At 34.4% G+C, this 14,985-nt stretch overlaps 1 protein-coding gene across 3 annotated transcripts in view; it reads right to left on the minus strand.

The window, feature by feature from the left end:
- RELN (reelin) overlaps window positions 1–14,985 on the minus strand; it is a 500,685-nt gene that overhangs the window by 146,652 nt on the left and 339,048 nt on the right. For all 3 annotated transcript variants that reach the window (XM_047752963.1, XM_047752962.1, XM_047752964.1), the window contains exons 19-20: window positions 14,476–14,637; window positions 9,671–9,907 (exon numbers count right to left, since the gene is read on the minus strand). In XM_047752963.1, coding sequence (XP_047608919.1) covers window positions 9,671–9,907; window positions 14,476–14,637 — 399 coding nt within the window. The remainder of the gene's footprint in view (window positions 1–9,670; window positions 9,908–14,475; window positions 14,638–14,985) is intronic.

The raw sequence follows: 14,985 nt of genomic DNA on the forward strand, positions 1-14,985 counted from the left end.
GTCAATTTTCTACTGTACAGCATGGTGACCCAGTTACACATAGTTGTATAGATTCTTTGTTCTCACACTATCATGCTCCATCATAAGTGACTAGACATAGTTCCCAGTGCTACACAGTAGGATCTCATTGCTTATCCATTCCCAAGGAAATAGTCTGCATCTATTATCCCCAAGCTCCCAATCCATCCCACTCATAGCCAAGACATGGAGACAACCCAAACGTCCATCAACAGATGATTGGATTAGGAAGCTATGGTATATATACACAATGGGATACTACTCAAGCATAAAACAGAACAAAATAATGCCATTTGCGGCAACATGGATGGAACTAGAGACTCTCGTACTGAGTGAAGTAAGTCAAATTATCTTTTGTTGTGCGTGCTTATAGATGCACCCAGGAGATATGAACTTTTTGAATGTCCTGAACTTGTAGCCATTTGTCCACTTCATCTGATTTGGGTCACCCACTGGGCAGCTCTTCTCCTTCTTTTACAAATCAACTTTCCTACATCTCCAGGGCTGACCATGTCACTTGGGGCTGGTGTCAAAAACTAAGCTTCCAAAATCCTCCCATCACAATGTTACATACCACACAATGTCACTCTCTTTTTTCTCATGCCTTCTGTCATTCACAGCTAATTTTACTTCCTGTATGTCATTCACCTTCTCTCTAATTTGACTACTTCCTTTGTGAAATTTCTCTTTCTAAAAAATGATTGCACCATGACCAGGGCTAGTGATTTACTTGTATAAAGAAAAAAAAATTAGACATAACAAGTAATATTACATAAATTATATTTCTAACACCCATGAAAGTAACTAGGGGATCCTTTTGACATTTCTGCATCTCACTTATTACTAAATCTTCTTTCAATTAAATATGTTTTTCCTCAGGCACAATTAAAGATAAGAACTATAGCTTTTCTTATTTCAACTTTTTTTTGTCTTTTGTCTTTTGTTGTTGTTGTTGTTGTTGTTGTTGTTGCTATTTCTTGGGCCGCTCCCGCGGCATATGGAGGTTCCCAGGCTAGGGGTTGAATCGGAGCTATAGCCACCGGCCTACACCAGAGCCACAGCAACTCGGGATCCGAGCCGCGTCTGCAACCTACACCACAGCTCACGGCAACGCCGGATCGTTAACCCACTGAGCAAGGCCAGGGACCGAACCCGCAACCTCATGGTTCCTAGTCGGATTCGTTAACCACTGCGCCATGACGGGAACTCCTTATTTTTTTTTATTTTCCAGTTTTATTAGGATATAATTGCCACATGCCATTGTATTAGGTGTATAACATAACAATTTGATACATGTATATGCTGCAAAATGATCACTGTGTGTTAACATCCATCTCCTCACATAATTACAATTCTTTTTTCTTGTGATGAGAACTTTTAAGATCTACTCTGTTAGAGACTTTCCAATTTAAACTACAGTACTATTAAGCACAATCATCATGCTATACATTACATCCCCAGAACTTATTCATCTCATAAGTGAAAAGTTTGTGCCTTTTGACCACCTTCACCCATTTTGCCTATCCCCCAAACCCATCTCTGACAAATACCAATCTGTTCTCTGTGTCTATGAGATTAGATTCTTTTCAAGATCCACCCATGTTGTCACAAAATGGAGAATTTCCTTTTTTATGGCTGAAAATATTCCATTGTCTATACCATATTTTCTTTATCCAGTCATGCACTGATGTACATTTTCACTGTTTCCAAGTCTTGGCTATGGTAAATAACGCTGCCACAAACATGGAGCAAGGTACAACTATCTTTTCACAATAGAGATTTCATTTCCTTTGGAGAGATACCCAGAAGTAAAATTGCAGGATCACATGGAATCTATTTTTAATTTTTTGAGGAACTTCCATATAGTTTTTCATAATGGCTGCACCAATTTACATTCCCACTAACAGTGCACAAGGGATCCCCTTTCTCCACATCTTCACCAATACCTGTTATTTCTTGTCTTTTTGATATGTCACTCTCACGTGTGTGAGGTGATATCTCATTGTGGTTTGGACTTGCATTTCCCTGATAATTAGGGATGTTTAGCACTTTTTCATGTACCTATTGGTCATCTGTATGTCTTCTTTAGTAAAATGTCTATTTAGATCCTCTACCCATTTTTTTAATCAGATTGTCTGGGGTCTTTTGGCTATTGAGTTGTAAAAGTTCTTTACATACTTTAGATATTAACTTCTTATCAGATATACAATTTGTAAATATTTTCTCCCATTCCATAGGTTGCCTTTCCATTTTGTTGACAGTTTTCTTTGCTGTACCTAAGATTTTTGGTTTAACATAGTCCCACCTGTTGATTATTTTGCTTTCGTAGCCTTTGCTTTTAGGGTCAAATCCAAAACATCATTGTCAAGACTGATGTCCAAGAACTTATTGTCTAGTTTCCTTCTAGGAGTTTTATGGTTTCAGATCTGATGTTCAAGTCTTTGATCCATTTTGAATTAATTTTCATGTATGGTGTAAGATAGTGGCCCAGTTTTTCTCTTTCTTTAGTGTGTAGCCATCCAATTTTCCAAATACAACTTATTGAAGAGACTGTCCTTTCTCCATTAAATATTCTTGGCTCTTTTGTCAAAAATTAATTGATCATATATACATTGGTTTATTTCTGGGTTCTCTTTTCTGTTCTTTATTGATCTACTTGTCTGCTTTTATGTTCTGATTACTATAGCTTTGTAGTATAGTTTCAAATCAAGGAGTGTGATGCCTCTCACTTTGTTCTTCTTTCTCAAGATTACTTTGCCTATTTGAAGTCTTTTGTGGTTACATACAAATATTAGGATTATTTATTCTACTTTTGAGAAAAATGCCATTGGAATTTTGGTAGGGATTGCATTGTATCTGTAGATTTCTTTGGGTAGTATGGACATTATAACAGTATCAATTATTATAATCCAATCCATACTACCATTTATCTGTATCTTAAATTTCTTTCATTAATGTCTTACAGTTTGCAGCATGCAGATCTTTAACCTCCTTGGTTAAATTTATTCTTAGGTATTTTATTCTTTCTGATGCAGCTGTAAATGGAATTGCTTTCTTAATTCTTCTTACTGGTAGTTCACTGTTAGCGTATAGAAATGTGACTCATTTTTTTCGTGTAAGGATTTTGTATCCTGCAACTTTGCTAAATTCATTTATTAGTTCTAATGGTGTTGGTGGAGTCTTTAGTTTTTCTATATGTAATAATAGAATATCATGTCATCTGAAAACAGAGACTGTTTTACTTTTTCTCTTCTGAATTGGAGACTTTTACTCATTTTCTTGCCTAATTGCTCTGGATGGGACTTTTAGGACTATGTTGAATAAAAGTAATGAGAGTGGCCATCCTTGCCTTGTTCCTGATCTTAGAGGAAATGCATTCAGCTTTTCATCACTGAGTATGATGATATCAGCTGTAGGCTTGTAATATATGGGCCTTAATTATTTTGAAGTATGTTCCCTTTATACCTACTTTGTTGAAAGTTTTTTAAAATCACAAATGGATGTTGAATTTTGTCAAATGCTTGTTCTGCATCTATTAAGATGATCATATGATTTTTATCTTTCATTTTTTAATGTGGTATATCACTTCATTGATCTGCACATGTGGAACCATCCCACTTGATCATGGTGTATATTCTTTTAATATATGGTTGAATTAGATTTGCTAGTATTTTGCTGAGGATCCTTGCCTCATGTTCATCAGGAATCTTGGCCTGTAATTTTCTTTTCTTATTACATCCTTGTCTAGTTTTGGTGTCAGAGTAATGCTGGCCTTGTAAAATGAATTTGTAAGTATTCTTTTCTCTTACTTTTTAAAAGAGTTTGAGAAGAACTGGTATTAATTCTTAGAATGTCTAGTAGAATTCACCGGTGAAGCCCTCTCCTCCTAGGCTTTTGTCTTCTAGGAGGTTTTTTGATTACTAATTCAAGCTCTTTACTAGTATCTGGTCTATTAAGATTTTGTTTCTTCATGATACAGTCTTGGTAGATTGTATGTTCCTAGGAATTTATCCCTTTCTTCTAGTTTGTCCAATTTGTTGACATGTAACTGTTCTTATGTTCTTTCGTATTTCTGTGTATCAGTTGTAATGTCTCCTTTTACATTTCTGATTTTATCTTCTCTCTTTTTTTTCTTAAGTCTAGCTAAAAGTTTGTCCATTCCATTTATTTTTTTCCAAAAAACCAGCTCAGGTTCACTGATCTTTTCTATTATTTTTTAGTTTCTATTTCTTTTATTTCCAATCTGATCTTTGTTATCTCTTTCCTTCTACTAACTTTGGAATTTTTTTGTTCTTCTTTGCCTAGTTCCTTGAAGTGTAAAACTAGGTTTATTTGAGATCTTTCTTGTTTCTAAGTGTAGGCATTTATTATTATGAACTTTTTTTTTCCTGCACCCTCAGCATATGGAATTTCCTGGGCCATGGTTTGAACCCACACCACAGCAGTGACCCAAGTCACAGCAGTGAAATCGCCAGATCCTCAATCCACTGGGCCATCAGGTTACTCCTGAATTTCTCTCTTAAAACTGCTTTGTGCTGGATATTAAGAAAAGAAAATCATGGACTTGGAGAAGAGACTTGTGGCTGCCTGATGGGAGGGGAAGGGAGTGGGAGGGATTGGGAGCTTGGGCTTATCAGACACAACTTAGAATAGATTTACAGGGAGATCCTGCTGAATAGCATTGAGAACTTTGTCTAGATACTCATGTTGCAACAGAACAAATGGTGGGAGAAAAAATGTAATTGTAATGTATACATGTAAGGATAACCTGACCCCCTTGCTGTACAGTGGGAAAATAAAAAAATTATAAAAAAAAAAAAAAACCGCTTTGGCTCCATGTCATATGTTTTGGTATGTTGCATTTCTTTTTCACTTGTCTTAAGATATTTTTTGACTTCTCAACTCATTGGTTGTTCAGCAGCACATTTTTTAATCTCTACATGTTGGTGGATTTTCTAGTTTTCTTCTTGTAATTGATTTCTAGTTTTGTACCATTGTGGTTGGAAAGGTTTCCTGATATGATTTCAGTCTTCTTAAATTTATTGACTTGTTTTGTGGCCTAATGTATGATCTATCCTGGAGAATGTTCCATGTGAACTTCAGAAAAATATGTATTCTGCTGCTTTTGGATGTAATGTTTTAGAATGTCTGTTAAGTCCATCTGGTTTAACTTGTCTTTTAAGTTCAATGTCTTCTTATTGATATTCTGTTTGGATCCACTGCTTAAATTAGGGTATTTATCCCCTTCCTATTATTGTATTGCTGTTGATTTCTCCCTTTAGATCTGTTAATATTTGCTTGGTATATTTAGGTGCTCCTGTGTTGGGTGCATAAGTATTTATAAATGTTATATTATCTTGCTGGATGGACTGCTTTATCATTATATAATGCCATTCTTTACCTCTTATTAGAGTCTTTGTCTTTAAATCTATTTTTTTCTGATATAAGTATAGTTACTTCTGCTTTCTTTGGGCTTTTCTGTTTGTATGCAATGTCTTTTTCCTCCCCATTCCTTACTTAAGGTTTATGTGTGGTCTTAAATATGAACTGAGACTCTTATAGGAAGCATATAGTTGGGTCTTGTGTTTTTTTTAATCCATTTAGCCACTCTATGACTTTTGATTGGGGAATTTAGTCCATTTATATTTAAAGTAATTTTTGCTAAGTATGGACTTACTGTTGCCATTTTGTCAATTGTTTTCTGGCTGTTTTGTAATTCCTTTGTTCCTTTTCTCTAGTGCTCTTTTCTTTTGTGATCTGATGATTTTCTGCAGCAGTATACTTAGATACCTTTCTCTTATCTACTCTAGGCTTTTGTTTTGTAGCTACTATGAAGTTTATATAAGCCACCTTATATTTAAAACAGTCTATTTTAGCTGAAAATGACCTAAATCAAATGCATACTAAAGCTCTACATTTTTATCCCCCACCATAGATCATGTTTTGGATCTTGTCTATCTGTTAACATATACTACAGCTATAATTATTTGTATTACTTTTGTCTTTTAACCTTTAAACTAGATTTGTAAGTGATTTACCCACCATTATTACAACACTAGAGTATTTTGAATTTAACTATCTACTTACCTTTACCAATAAGATTTATACTTTCACATGTTTTCCTGTTACTAATTTGAGCCCTTTTGTTTCAGTTTGAAGACCATCCTTTAACACATTTCTTATAACGCCCATCTAGTGGTGCTGAATTCCTATAGCCTTTGCTTATCTGAAAAACTCTTTATCTTTCCTACTAAAATCAACTGCCAATTCTAATATGCTATTACGACCATTCCCTAACAGTTTTACACATTTTGAAACCAAAACCCTATATAATGTGACAACAATGTCTTTCTCACGTGTATACTTAGCTACTCCACTAGATAAGACAGAGGAATGCAAATGTTCTTTGGTATGATCACTAATAGTATTAGTCAAATAATCTTTATTAAATCTCAATTAAAATAATTCCCTTAGTGATCTTAAAATATATAAAAGAGATTTTAAAGACTGTTTTTAGAACATAAAGCTGACAGAGGCTCTGATTGCAGATACTATGTATGGAAGAAAGGAAAGTACAACAAATAATTAAAAGCACTTCATTTCCCCACGGAAAAACGTACTCTAAGAGGACACACTGTAAAGTGATTTGTAGCATATTGACTGTAGTTCTTCTAATGAAAAAGCAATTGTCCAAGTTTTCCCTGGAGAACACTCTTAGTAACAACAATCCATGCTCATGGAGAGTCATGAGTTAGAAAATGAGAACCAAATGAACTCACAGCTGGGAAAAGCCAACAATAATTAATTTAACACCAGCCATTTGTAGAGAACATGTATACATTTCAAAATTTCCCTTGAGAGAAACAAGGTCATTGAAGGGCAGAGGCCACATATCTGAAGATGTTCAGAGAATTTTTACTGAATAAGATAATATGCTCCAAAGGTTTATATTTTAATATATAACAACTTGTTTTAGGAACTAAGAAGTAATGATAAGCAGTTTGTCAATATCATCATTTGAATTTCAATATTGTAATAAGTGTTTCTGAAAAACACTGCTAAAGTGAGTTCGCATTGAACTTGACAATATATTCCTTGACAGTAGCAGAGAGAAAAGAGTGTCATTAAAAGGGGCTTTATTCTGATTCATTGGCTAAGAAAATGGGAACAGTTTGAGATCTTCCATGTTGTTTCATTTTAATGAGCAGAAAGCATTTTTCATGTCCTTATTAAAGTGGTTAATGTGTTTCTCTAGTCTCATCATCACCACCAGAGGATACTCTCTGTTATTTCATAATCAAGACAACTACTTTTCATTTCAGAGAAGATCAGAAAGTCAAATCTGATTGCTCACATGTGGTTGTTAATAAAACTCCCAGGGTGTTGCTCAAGGTGCCCATAGGGATTGCACAATTATTTACGTTTTCTTATGGTTTTCTATAATTATTGTAATTGTACTTACACAAAGTAACTGTATCTCCACCAATTAAAGCAGTGGTGGGTTCAGAATATTCATCAGACTTGTGTGAAAGGATATTGTTCTTAGGGTTTTGATCAAAGCACAAAATTAAACTGCTGTTATCATGCATTCAACCGAAGTGTTAAATTAAAATGCTCAGCAACTTTGGAGTTTATTTGAGCAGATGTTAACTATTTATGAAAAATAAACATGATACAGGACTTGCATTCGTGATATGATTCTTTGTTGCATTCAAAGTGCTGGAAAGAAAAACGGCAACACAAACTTGGGGGATACAGTTTATGGTAAATGACCAATCTGGATTATTGTTAATTCAGGTCAAATTAAAATTTCAGAATCATAAAATTCTAAGAAAGCTCATTTTGCTTTACATCTTTGTATTCTATTTTTTTCACCTCTTTATTTTCTTTGATGACTCCAGGACTAAGAAAGAATATGCATAAAAACAAGCATCTGAGGCTATCAACTAGAAAACACACAATATAACCTTTCATACTGTGTCATATAGAAATTTCACTCTATCTACTTGGAAAGTGCTCACAGCAAAAGTGATCAGCTGTACTTCCATTCCATTAGCTGTCATTTTGATGTTAGAATTTTAGCCTGCTGTGTGTGAGATGTGACTGTCCATGCACAATTCCCATCAACGGTAATTTTCTGTGCAATGGTGTGTAAAATTTACCTCTAATTATGATAAGGTCACTGATGGGTCATTTATGATATGCTCTCTGGAGACAATTGCAGTGAATAGCTTTTGTTGGGATTCATCTGGAGAAATTAAATTGGTCTGACCATGACTCAATAGAAAGTAAAAGACTCTTAGAAAATTACTCCTCAATCATGTTTAAAGTCCTAAAGGAACCCAGAGAGGGGCAGTATGCACAGTGGTGAAGTCTGTCAGTTTGGAACTTACAGACCTGGGTTATAATCTAGGATCTCTGGTCCTAGAAAGCCCTAAATATGATCTAGCATCTGCACATCTCTTGGCTTCCATTTCTGATATTTGTTCCCTTATTGGTCTCCAGCCGCAGGCTTCCTTCCTGATTTTTGAATATGCTATAGTCACTCTCGATTTGGGAGTCTGCACTACAAAGTTTTCTGTAGTTGAATGCTCTTCATTCAGATCTTCAGGTGCCTGGAACTTCCTGTTCTTTTACTTTCCAGTTAGTGGAATACATTGTATTCACTATCTGAACTACCTGAACATAGACAGCCTCCTTCTCCAATTTAAGTTGCCAACTCCCAACTATAGCTAGTCACCATTGTGTCATTTTACTGATATTTTTGAAGAACTGATCAAGGTGATCATAGTCTTAAATTATTTATTTACTGCTCACTGTATAATTAAGTTTGCATATGAGCATAGGGAGAAAAAAATCTAAGAATGAAAGATATCTTGACTAAGGAGATCTCGTAATCTTGAAACCCCACTGACATTAACTATAGAAGTCACTGGTCCAATACTGCTTGATGAAATGAATTCAAAAGGAGATCTTAGTTAACAAATCAGGGATGGCTAAATGTCTTGGACTTTACGTAAGACAGCATGAAAATAAAATACCTCCTGAGAAATTTTATTAAAAGACATCTGAGTGATTCCAATTTCCACTATGATCATGATGGGCCTCCATGAAGGGAGAATATGTTAGTCACTTCAGTTATTAACACTTTTTGAAGAGCGTTTTTATATGTAATTGTGGGAAAGTGAAAATTTGAGATTAATAAATATGGAAAAATTGTACATTTATTTAAATCTATCAGTATTTTGTTTTTGGTTTTCCTTCCCAAGATAACTTACTGGTAGACATAATAACTTTTTTACTTTATTTTATTTTTGTTAGAATATAGTTGAGTTACGATGTTTTGTCAATTTCTGCTGTACAGCATAGTGGCCCAGTCATACATCTATACACATTCTTTTATTTATACTATCTTCTATCATGTTCCATCCAAAGAGATTGGATACAGTTCCCTGTGCTGTACAGTAGGACCTCTTTTCTTATCTATTCTAAATGTAATAGTTTGCATCTACCAATAATAGCTTTACAAATGGTTCACATTTGTAAATATTTGTCAACAAATGACTAAGTATTGAATGGACCGGAAGATCATTTTTGTGTTTCAATCCTTAATGCAAATTCTAACAAGAAGAAGAAAAGATGAAATCCTTACCAAAGGGTCCAGTCATGGCCACAGTATGGCTGAACATTTCCAAGGTAGAATCCCAGAGACTGAGTGACCTCCACAAGATTGGTGAAGTCAAGACTAATGCTGTTGAAAAGTACCGATGTCATGATAATCTCATCAATAGCCCACACATCCTCTCCTTGGGAAGAATGGTATGGTTGCCACCATCTGAACTGAATTCCAAACTGTCTTGCATCATCTGGTAATTCTACAGAGATTATTCTAAAGAAGAAAATTGAAGTAAAAATTCAGATTACTTTGATTATTTCAAAATACAAACATTTATAACAGGATTTTTTCCTCCTGCAGCATAGTATTTAAAAAAATAATTTTCCCACTATGACAAACATTCTTGAGATTTCCAATTTCCTGTCTGACTCCAACAAAGCCTACTGAACAGATTAAAAAATGTGACATTCCTTTCACTCTTCTGCTCTCATAAAAGGAAATTTAATAAAACATAGTTGTCAACATGGCAGGATTTGCCTAAGTCTGATAAAGGATCTTGGGCAGCTTGTTTCACATATCATAGTTTTGAGCTGTTTGGAACTGTGGCACTTCCTCATTCCCATGAGTTTAGTGTAGCGTACGAGGTCACTTGCTGTGTCATGGTGGCTATGACAACAAACCTATATCTGACAAATGGGGAAGAAAATTAAGAATAATATCTAATTTCCAAGAGCAATCATTGTACACAGCAGTAGGAACCATACATTAATTGCCAGTGCAATGACATCTGCTTGAAAGCTCCATAAATCACAGTACCATGCTGCTCGCATCCATATATAAGGTGAGATGTGAAGCAAATGGCAAATGGAACATTTATCTCCATCAATGTACAATTAAACACCAGGAGAGGTGTTTGCAGTAAATGCACACTGAAGGGACTGAATCTTTTTCCTAGTGAGCAAAGGAAAACTCCCTAAGACAGGTGACTAGTTGAAAAACTTAGAAATAAATTACCTAAAAACTTCAATGTCTAAGACTGGATTTACTAAGAAACTAATTTTCATATTTGTATTATGTTCATCCTTAGTTATTATGCAAAGAAACATTAAATCACATCTTGAAAATGTAATTTTTACATTGTGAAAGTTATTAAAATAATATATATTTTCTCTTTAAATAATTTGTACATGGAAATTTGGGGTGGAATAATGTGATTATCATCATTGATTATACAAACATTAAAAACCTGTTGGGACTTCTGCAATGTGAAAAAACATACTTTTTAATAATGAAAATTCAATACTCAAATATATAAATATAAATTAAAAAACATTTCTCAAACTAAAAAGACATAGCTATTATAGGCTTATAGTTTTCAAGTGCTTTCCACAATTTGATGAATTTTTTTTAACAATGTGAGTTTATTAAAAGAAAAGAGTAAAATTTAGTTATTCTAGTAATGTTCGTGTTTTCTAAATATTTTTTAGATAATTAAATAATATTTGTTATTTAATTATATAATGAAATAAAATAATTAAACTGTATTCAAACTGGCTCAAGAATAAAAACATCATGCATCAATTTAATAATTTAATTTGAATAGCATTGTTATTGGAAAATTACGATTTTCTTCTATCTTAATTTTAAAAGCAGTTCCTTTTGTCTCTGATGAAATAAATATAATTTTAAAATTAAAAACTGAGAAGTAGAATTTCTTGGGCAACTTTAAAGGAAAATAAAGTGCATATGTGTGTAATAACAGTAATTGAAGTGACTGATATTTTCGCCACAGATTGTGACTCTGTAATCAGACTCTTAGGTTAAAGTCCCCACTTTGGCACCTAATGGTTGAAAATTCTGTAGCTGCAGGGAAGGTATTTCATTTTTGTGTGCCTCAGCACCTTCATCTGTGAAACTGGAATAATAACATCCTTATGGTAGAGTCAGGGACTTTTTTCTGTTTTTCACTATTTTATCTTAGCACCTAGAATAGTACCTGGTACATAAAAAGGACTTAAATTCGTGCTGCATAGATGAAGTACATATTATCATATACCCTGATAGAGACTGGAATACAGAGGCACAAGGAGGTTAAATATCCTCTTTTAGGTTAAGCAGCTCTTTTTTTCTTTTAGTGCCACACCCGCAGCATATGGAGGTTCCCAGGCTATGGGTCAAATAGGAGCTACAGCTGCCGGCCTACACCACAGGCGCAGCAATGCAGGATCCAAACTGTCTTCGACCTACACCCTCGCGGCAACGCCAGATCCTTAACCCACTGAGCGAGGCCAGGGATCAAACCTGCATCCTCATGATTCCTAGTTGGATTCATTTCCGCCCCACCACGACAGGAACTCCTAAGTTAAGCAGCTTTCAAGTAACAATGCCAGGCTATGGATCTGGTGAGCTTGGCTCTAGAGTCTGTGCTCTTTATCCCCACATTATATCCTGGGGTGGGGTGGGAGTCTCTGGTTTTACCACTTTATGCATATGACTGTAGCTGGTTAGAACCAGCTACAGAACCATTTGATGGGAATATTCCTAGATGAGAACCCAGGGTTTAGGTTAACTTTCTGACTCTCTGAATCTTCCTTTTTTTTGAGTGGTACTAAGCTCATTGATTTCTTATAATCAAATATAATAATCAAAAGTAAAATATAATTAGATTTCATAATAATTTTAGAATAAAAAAATAAGCCCTGTAATTAAGCAACATTTAGAATGATTTTAGTCTCACCAGCAATATAAAGTTTTACATTAAAAAGAATGCCAATTAGTTCATAAGACATTCTATTCTAGTCAGAATTAAAAGATTAACTTTGATATATTTACAGACTTTAACTTTTATAAATAAGAAGCAGAGTTGTTTCATTTATTGAGTGAATCACAGGTAAGCAAATTATTAGAAATCAGCTAAGAATAATAGTAGATAGCCAACTAGCATATCTAATTTATGGATCACACTTCATTTTCGAACAACCATGGCAGAAAGGAACAATATGGAATTCACGGCAATTACAGGCAGCAATTTCCACTGAAGAAAGCGCAGCAAATGGCTAAAAGCATCAAGATATAATTGACTGCCCTATGGAGAGTTTACATGGTTTGTATTATTTATCATATAAAACATAATTTAGTGTCTAGAATATATCAAATTCTACTTCTGCCGTGTTACCTCCTATTAATATTTATGAGAGAGGGGGAGGAAGAGTCTCTTGGAAAGAGGAAATATATATAAAATGAAAGTATTCTTGGTACCACTAACGTGTTCTCCTTTTTAAAAAATCTGCACTCTGATCTTAATCTTTCAGGCTGTGCACATACCTAATGCTGAAAAGCCACCTTGATTCTGCTTAGAAGAAAAATGTTGCTGTCAAATGGCAGGCAAGATTAAACGTACCTTTGCAGTAGCACATTAAATGTGTAATTATTTTTCATATCAACAAAGATTAATTAAATTTCATGCTACAGATTGATTACTGAATTTTGAAGCTGCCCATCTTTGTTAGGAAAAATTGTGTTTTGGGCCAGTTTAACTTAGGGCAATGATATTTTCTGCATGCTTTCATTGTTATTATTATCACCTTGAGTTTTACTTAATTTTCTTTAATGCTTCTTATGAGAGTCTATGAAATGTTTCTTTAGGATTCATATGTCTCTCCTGAGTGAAAAAGCTGAGTTTAGCCTTATATTCACCCTTACAGAGAAAAAAATTCAACATATCTGATGCATTCTGAAGTTTTATAACATATAATATTCATCACTCATAATATTGTTAAATATGATCTCTGTTATGTGTTACTTCATTTCCTAATGAAAATAAAAGTTCCAATCTATTTGCAAACACTTAAATATAGGGACAGCACCAGGCAAAATTTTAAAATATACAGAATCTACCATCAGTGCCCCTGTCTTTTTGCCATGGCGCTAACACAAATCTCAGTGTCCAAAGCCCTCATGCTTCTTCACATCTTTCCACGATCAGCATGTATGTACCCAGGAAGGCAACTGGTGTGAGCTCTTTATATCTGATAGTGAGCGTAAGTCACAGGGTTACCTCCTCTAATGCTATCTCAACTTCCCCACCCTCCTTTTTTACTGCTATTTTTAAAGGAACTTCAGTGAGCTTCTGAGTTAAGTGTTCTAGAAATGGAGAGAATTCTTTGGACACTTCCAATATTGTACCACAAATGGTGATTACCACTCTCCCAACACTGAAGGATAGTCTGACTTCAAGAAAAAGCTAAATCTCACAATTGTGACTATAGATTATGAAATAAACCGAAGAAAAGTAGAAGTAGTCTGAAGAAAGGATTTTAAATATAGCCTCCACTCCATCTTTGTCAGGGACTCAATACATGCTAGAAAAATTTCCTTGTGCTCATTACTTAATTATATTACATGAAAATTCAAAAAAATATATTGGTTATCAGATTTTTGAGTTATTATATAATTTTTTATAACATTTTATCATGTTTTGCTAACGATACTCATCAAGAGCACTTATAATTTAGAGCCATATTAAAATCGTGTCTAATAGTTTGCACTATCATTGAAAAAGGATAATACTGTTAACTCTTTTTTTCTTTCCTAGGCATCAAAATTTCCATTAGATGTACATTTTAGAATATGAGAATAAATTTCTTCAAATTACCAGAAGTCAGTAGGACAAATGGATTAGAAAACTGCAGCTTGCTAGTTTTTTCACTGCAAGATGCATCAATCTTTGTCCTCACCGTCTCTCAATGGAAAAGTATCTGGACTCCTATACCACTTGAATAATGATCTCCCCAGGAAGGAGATATCACCCTCACCATTTTGCCAAATGTTTTCCAACATACCTGGGCTCATGATAGTTGAGATATGAATAATGTTCCAAGAGTTTCCAAGTTATCCCATTATCATAAGAATAATGCAATAAAACACCCTCACCAGGCTGGTCAGGGGCTCTGCAGGTGCTCAGAACAGACTTGCTCCCCAGCCTCAGTGTGAACTGGAGAAACCTAGACATGAATTGTCTATAGTTAGTGTACATAAACATTTTGAATCATAACATTTTTTCTGGTTTTAAAGAACTTTAAACAAGTTTAAATAAACTATCCCAAAGCTATAGGTTTCCACTCATCCCTCTTTCAGAAAATGTAAGTAGTTTTGCCATGAGATGTATGAATATACATTGAAGATGAGGTCAATGCGCAGGTTTTATAGACAGATACATCTATACAAATACAACCATATGTTTATACACATTTGTATATTATGTATTTGTGAAAGTACACTTAAAATGTCAATCATTCTTTTGCTGCATTATTTATTAAGCACTGGGGGAAGGGAAGATGTGGAGTAAATCT

Source organism: Phacochoerus africanus, chromosome 11 (genome assembly GCF_016906955.1).
Source record: "Phacochoerus africanus isolate WHEZ1 chromosome 11, ROS_Pafr_v1, whole genome shotgun sequence".
Lineage (NCBI taxonomy): Eukaryota > Metazoa > Chordata > Mammalia > Artiodactyla > Suidae > Phacochoerus > Phacochoerus africanus.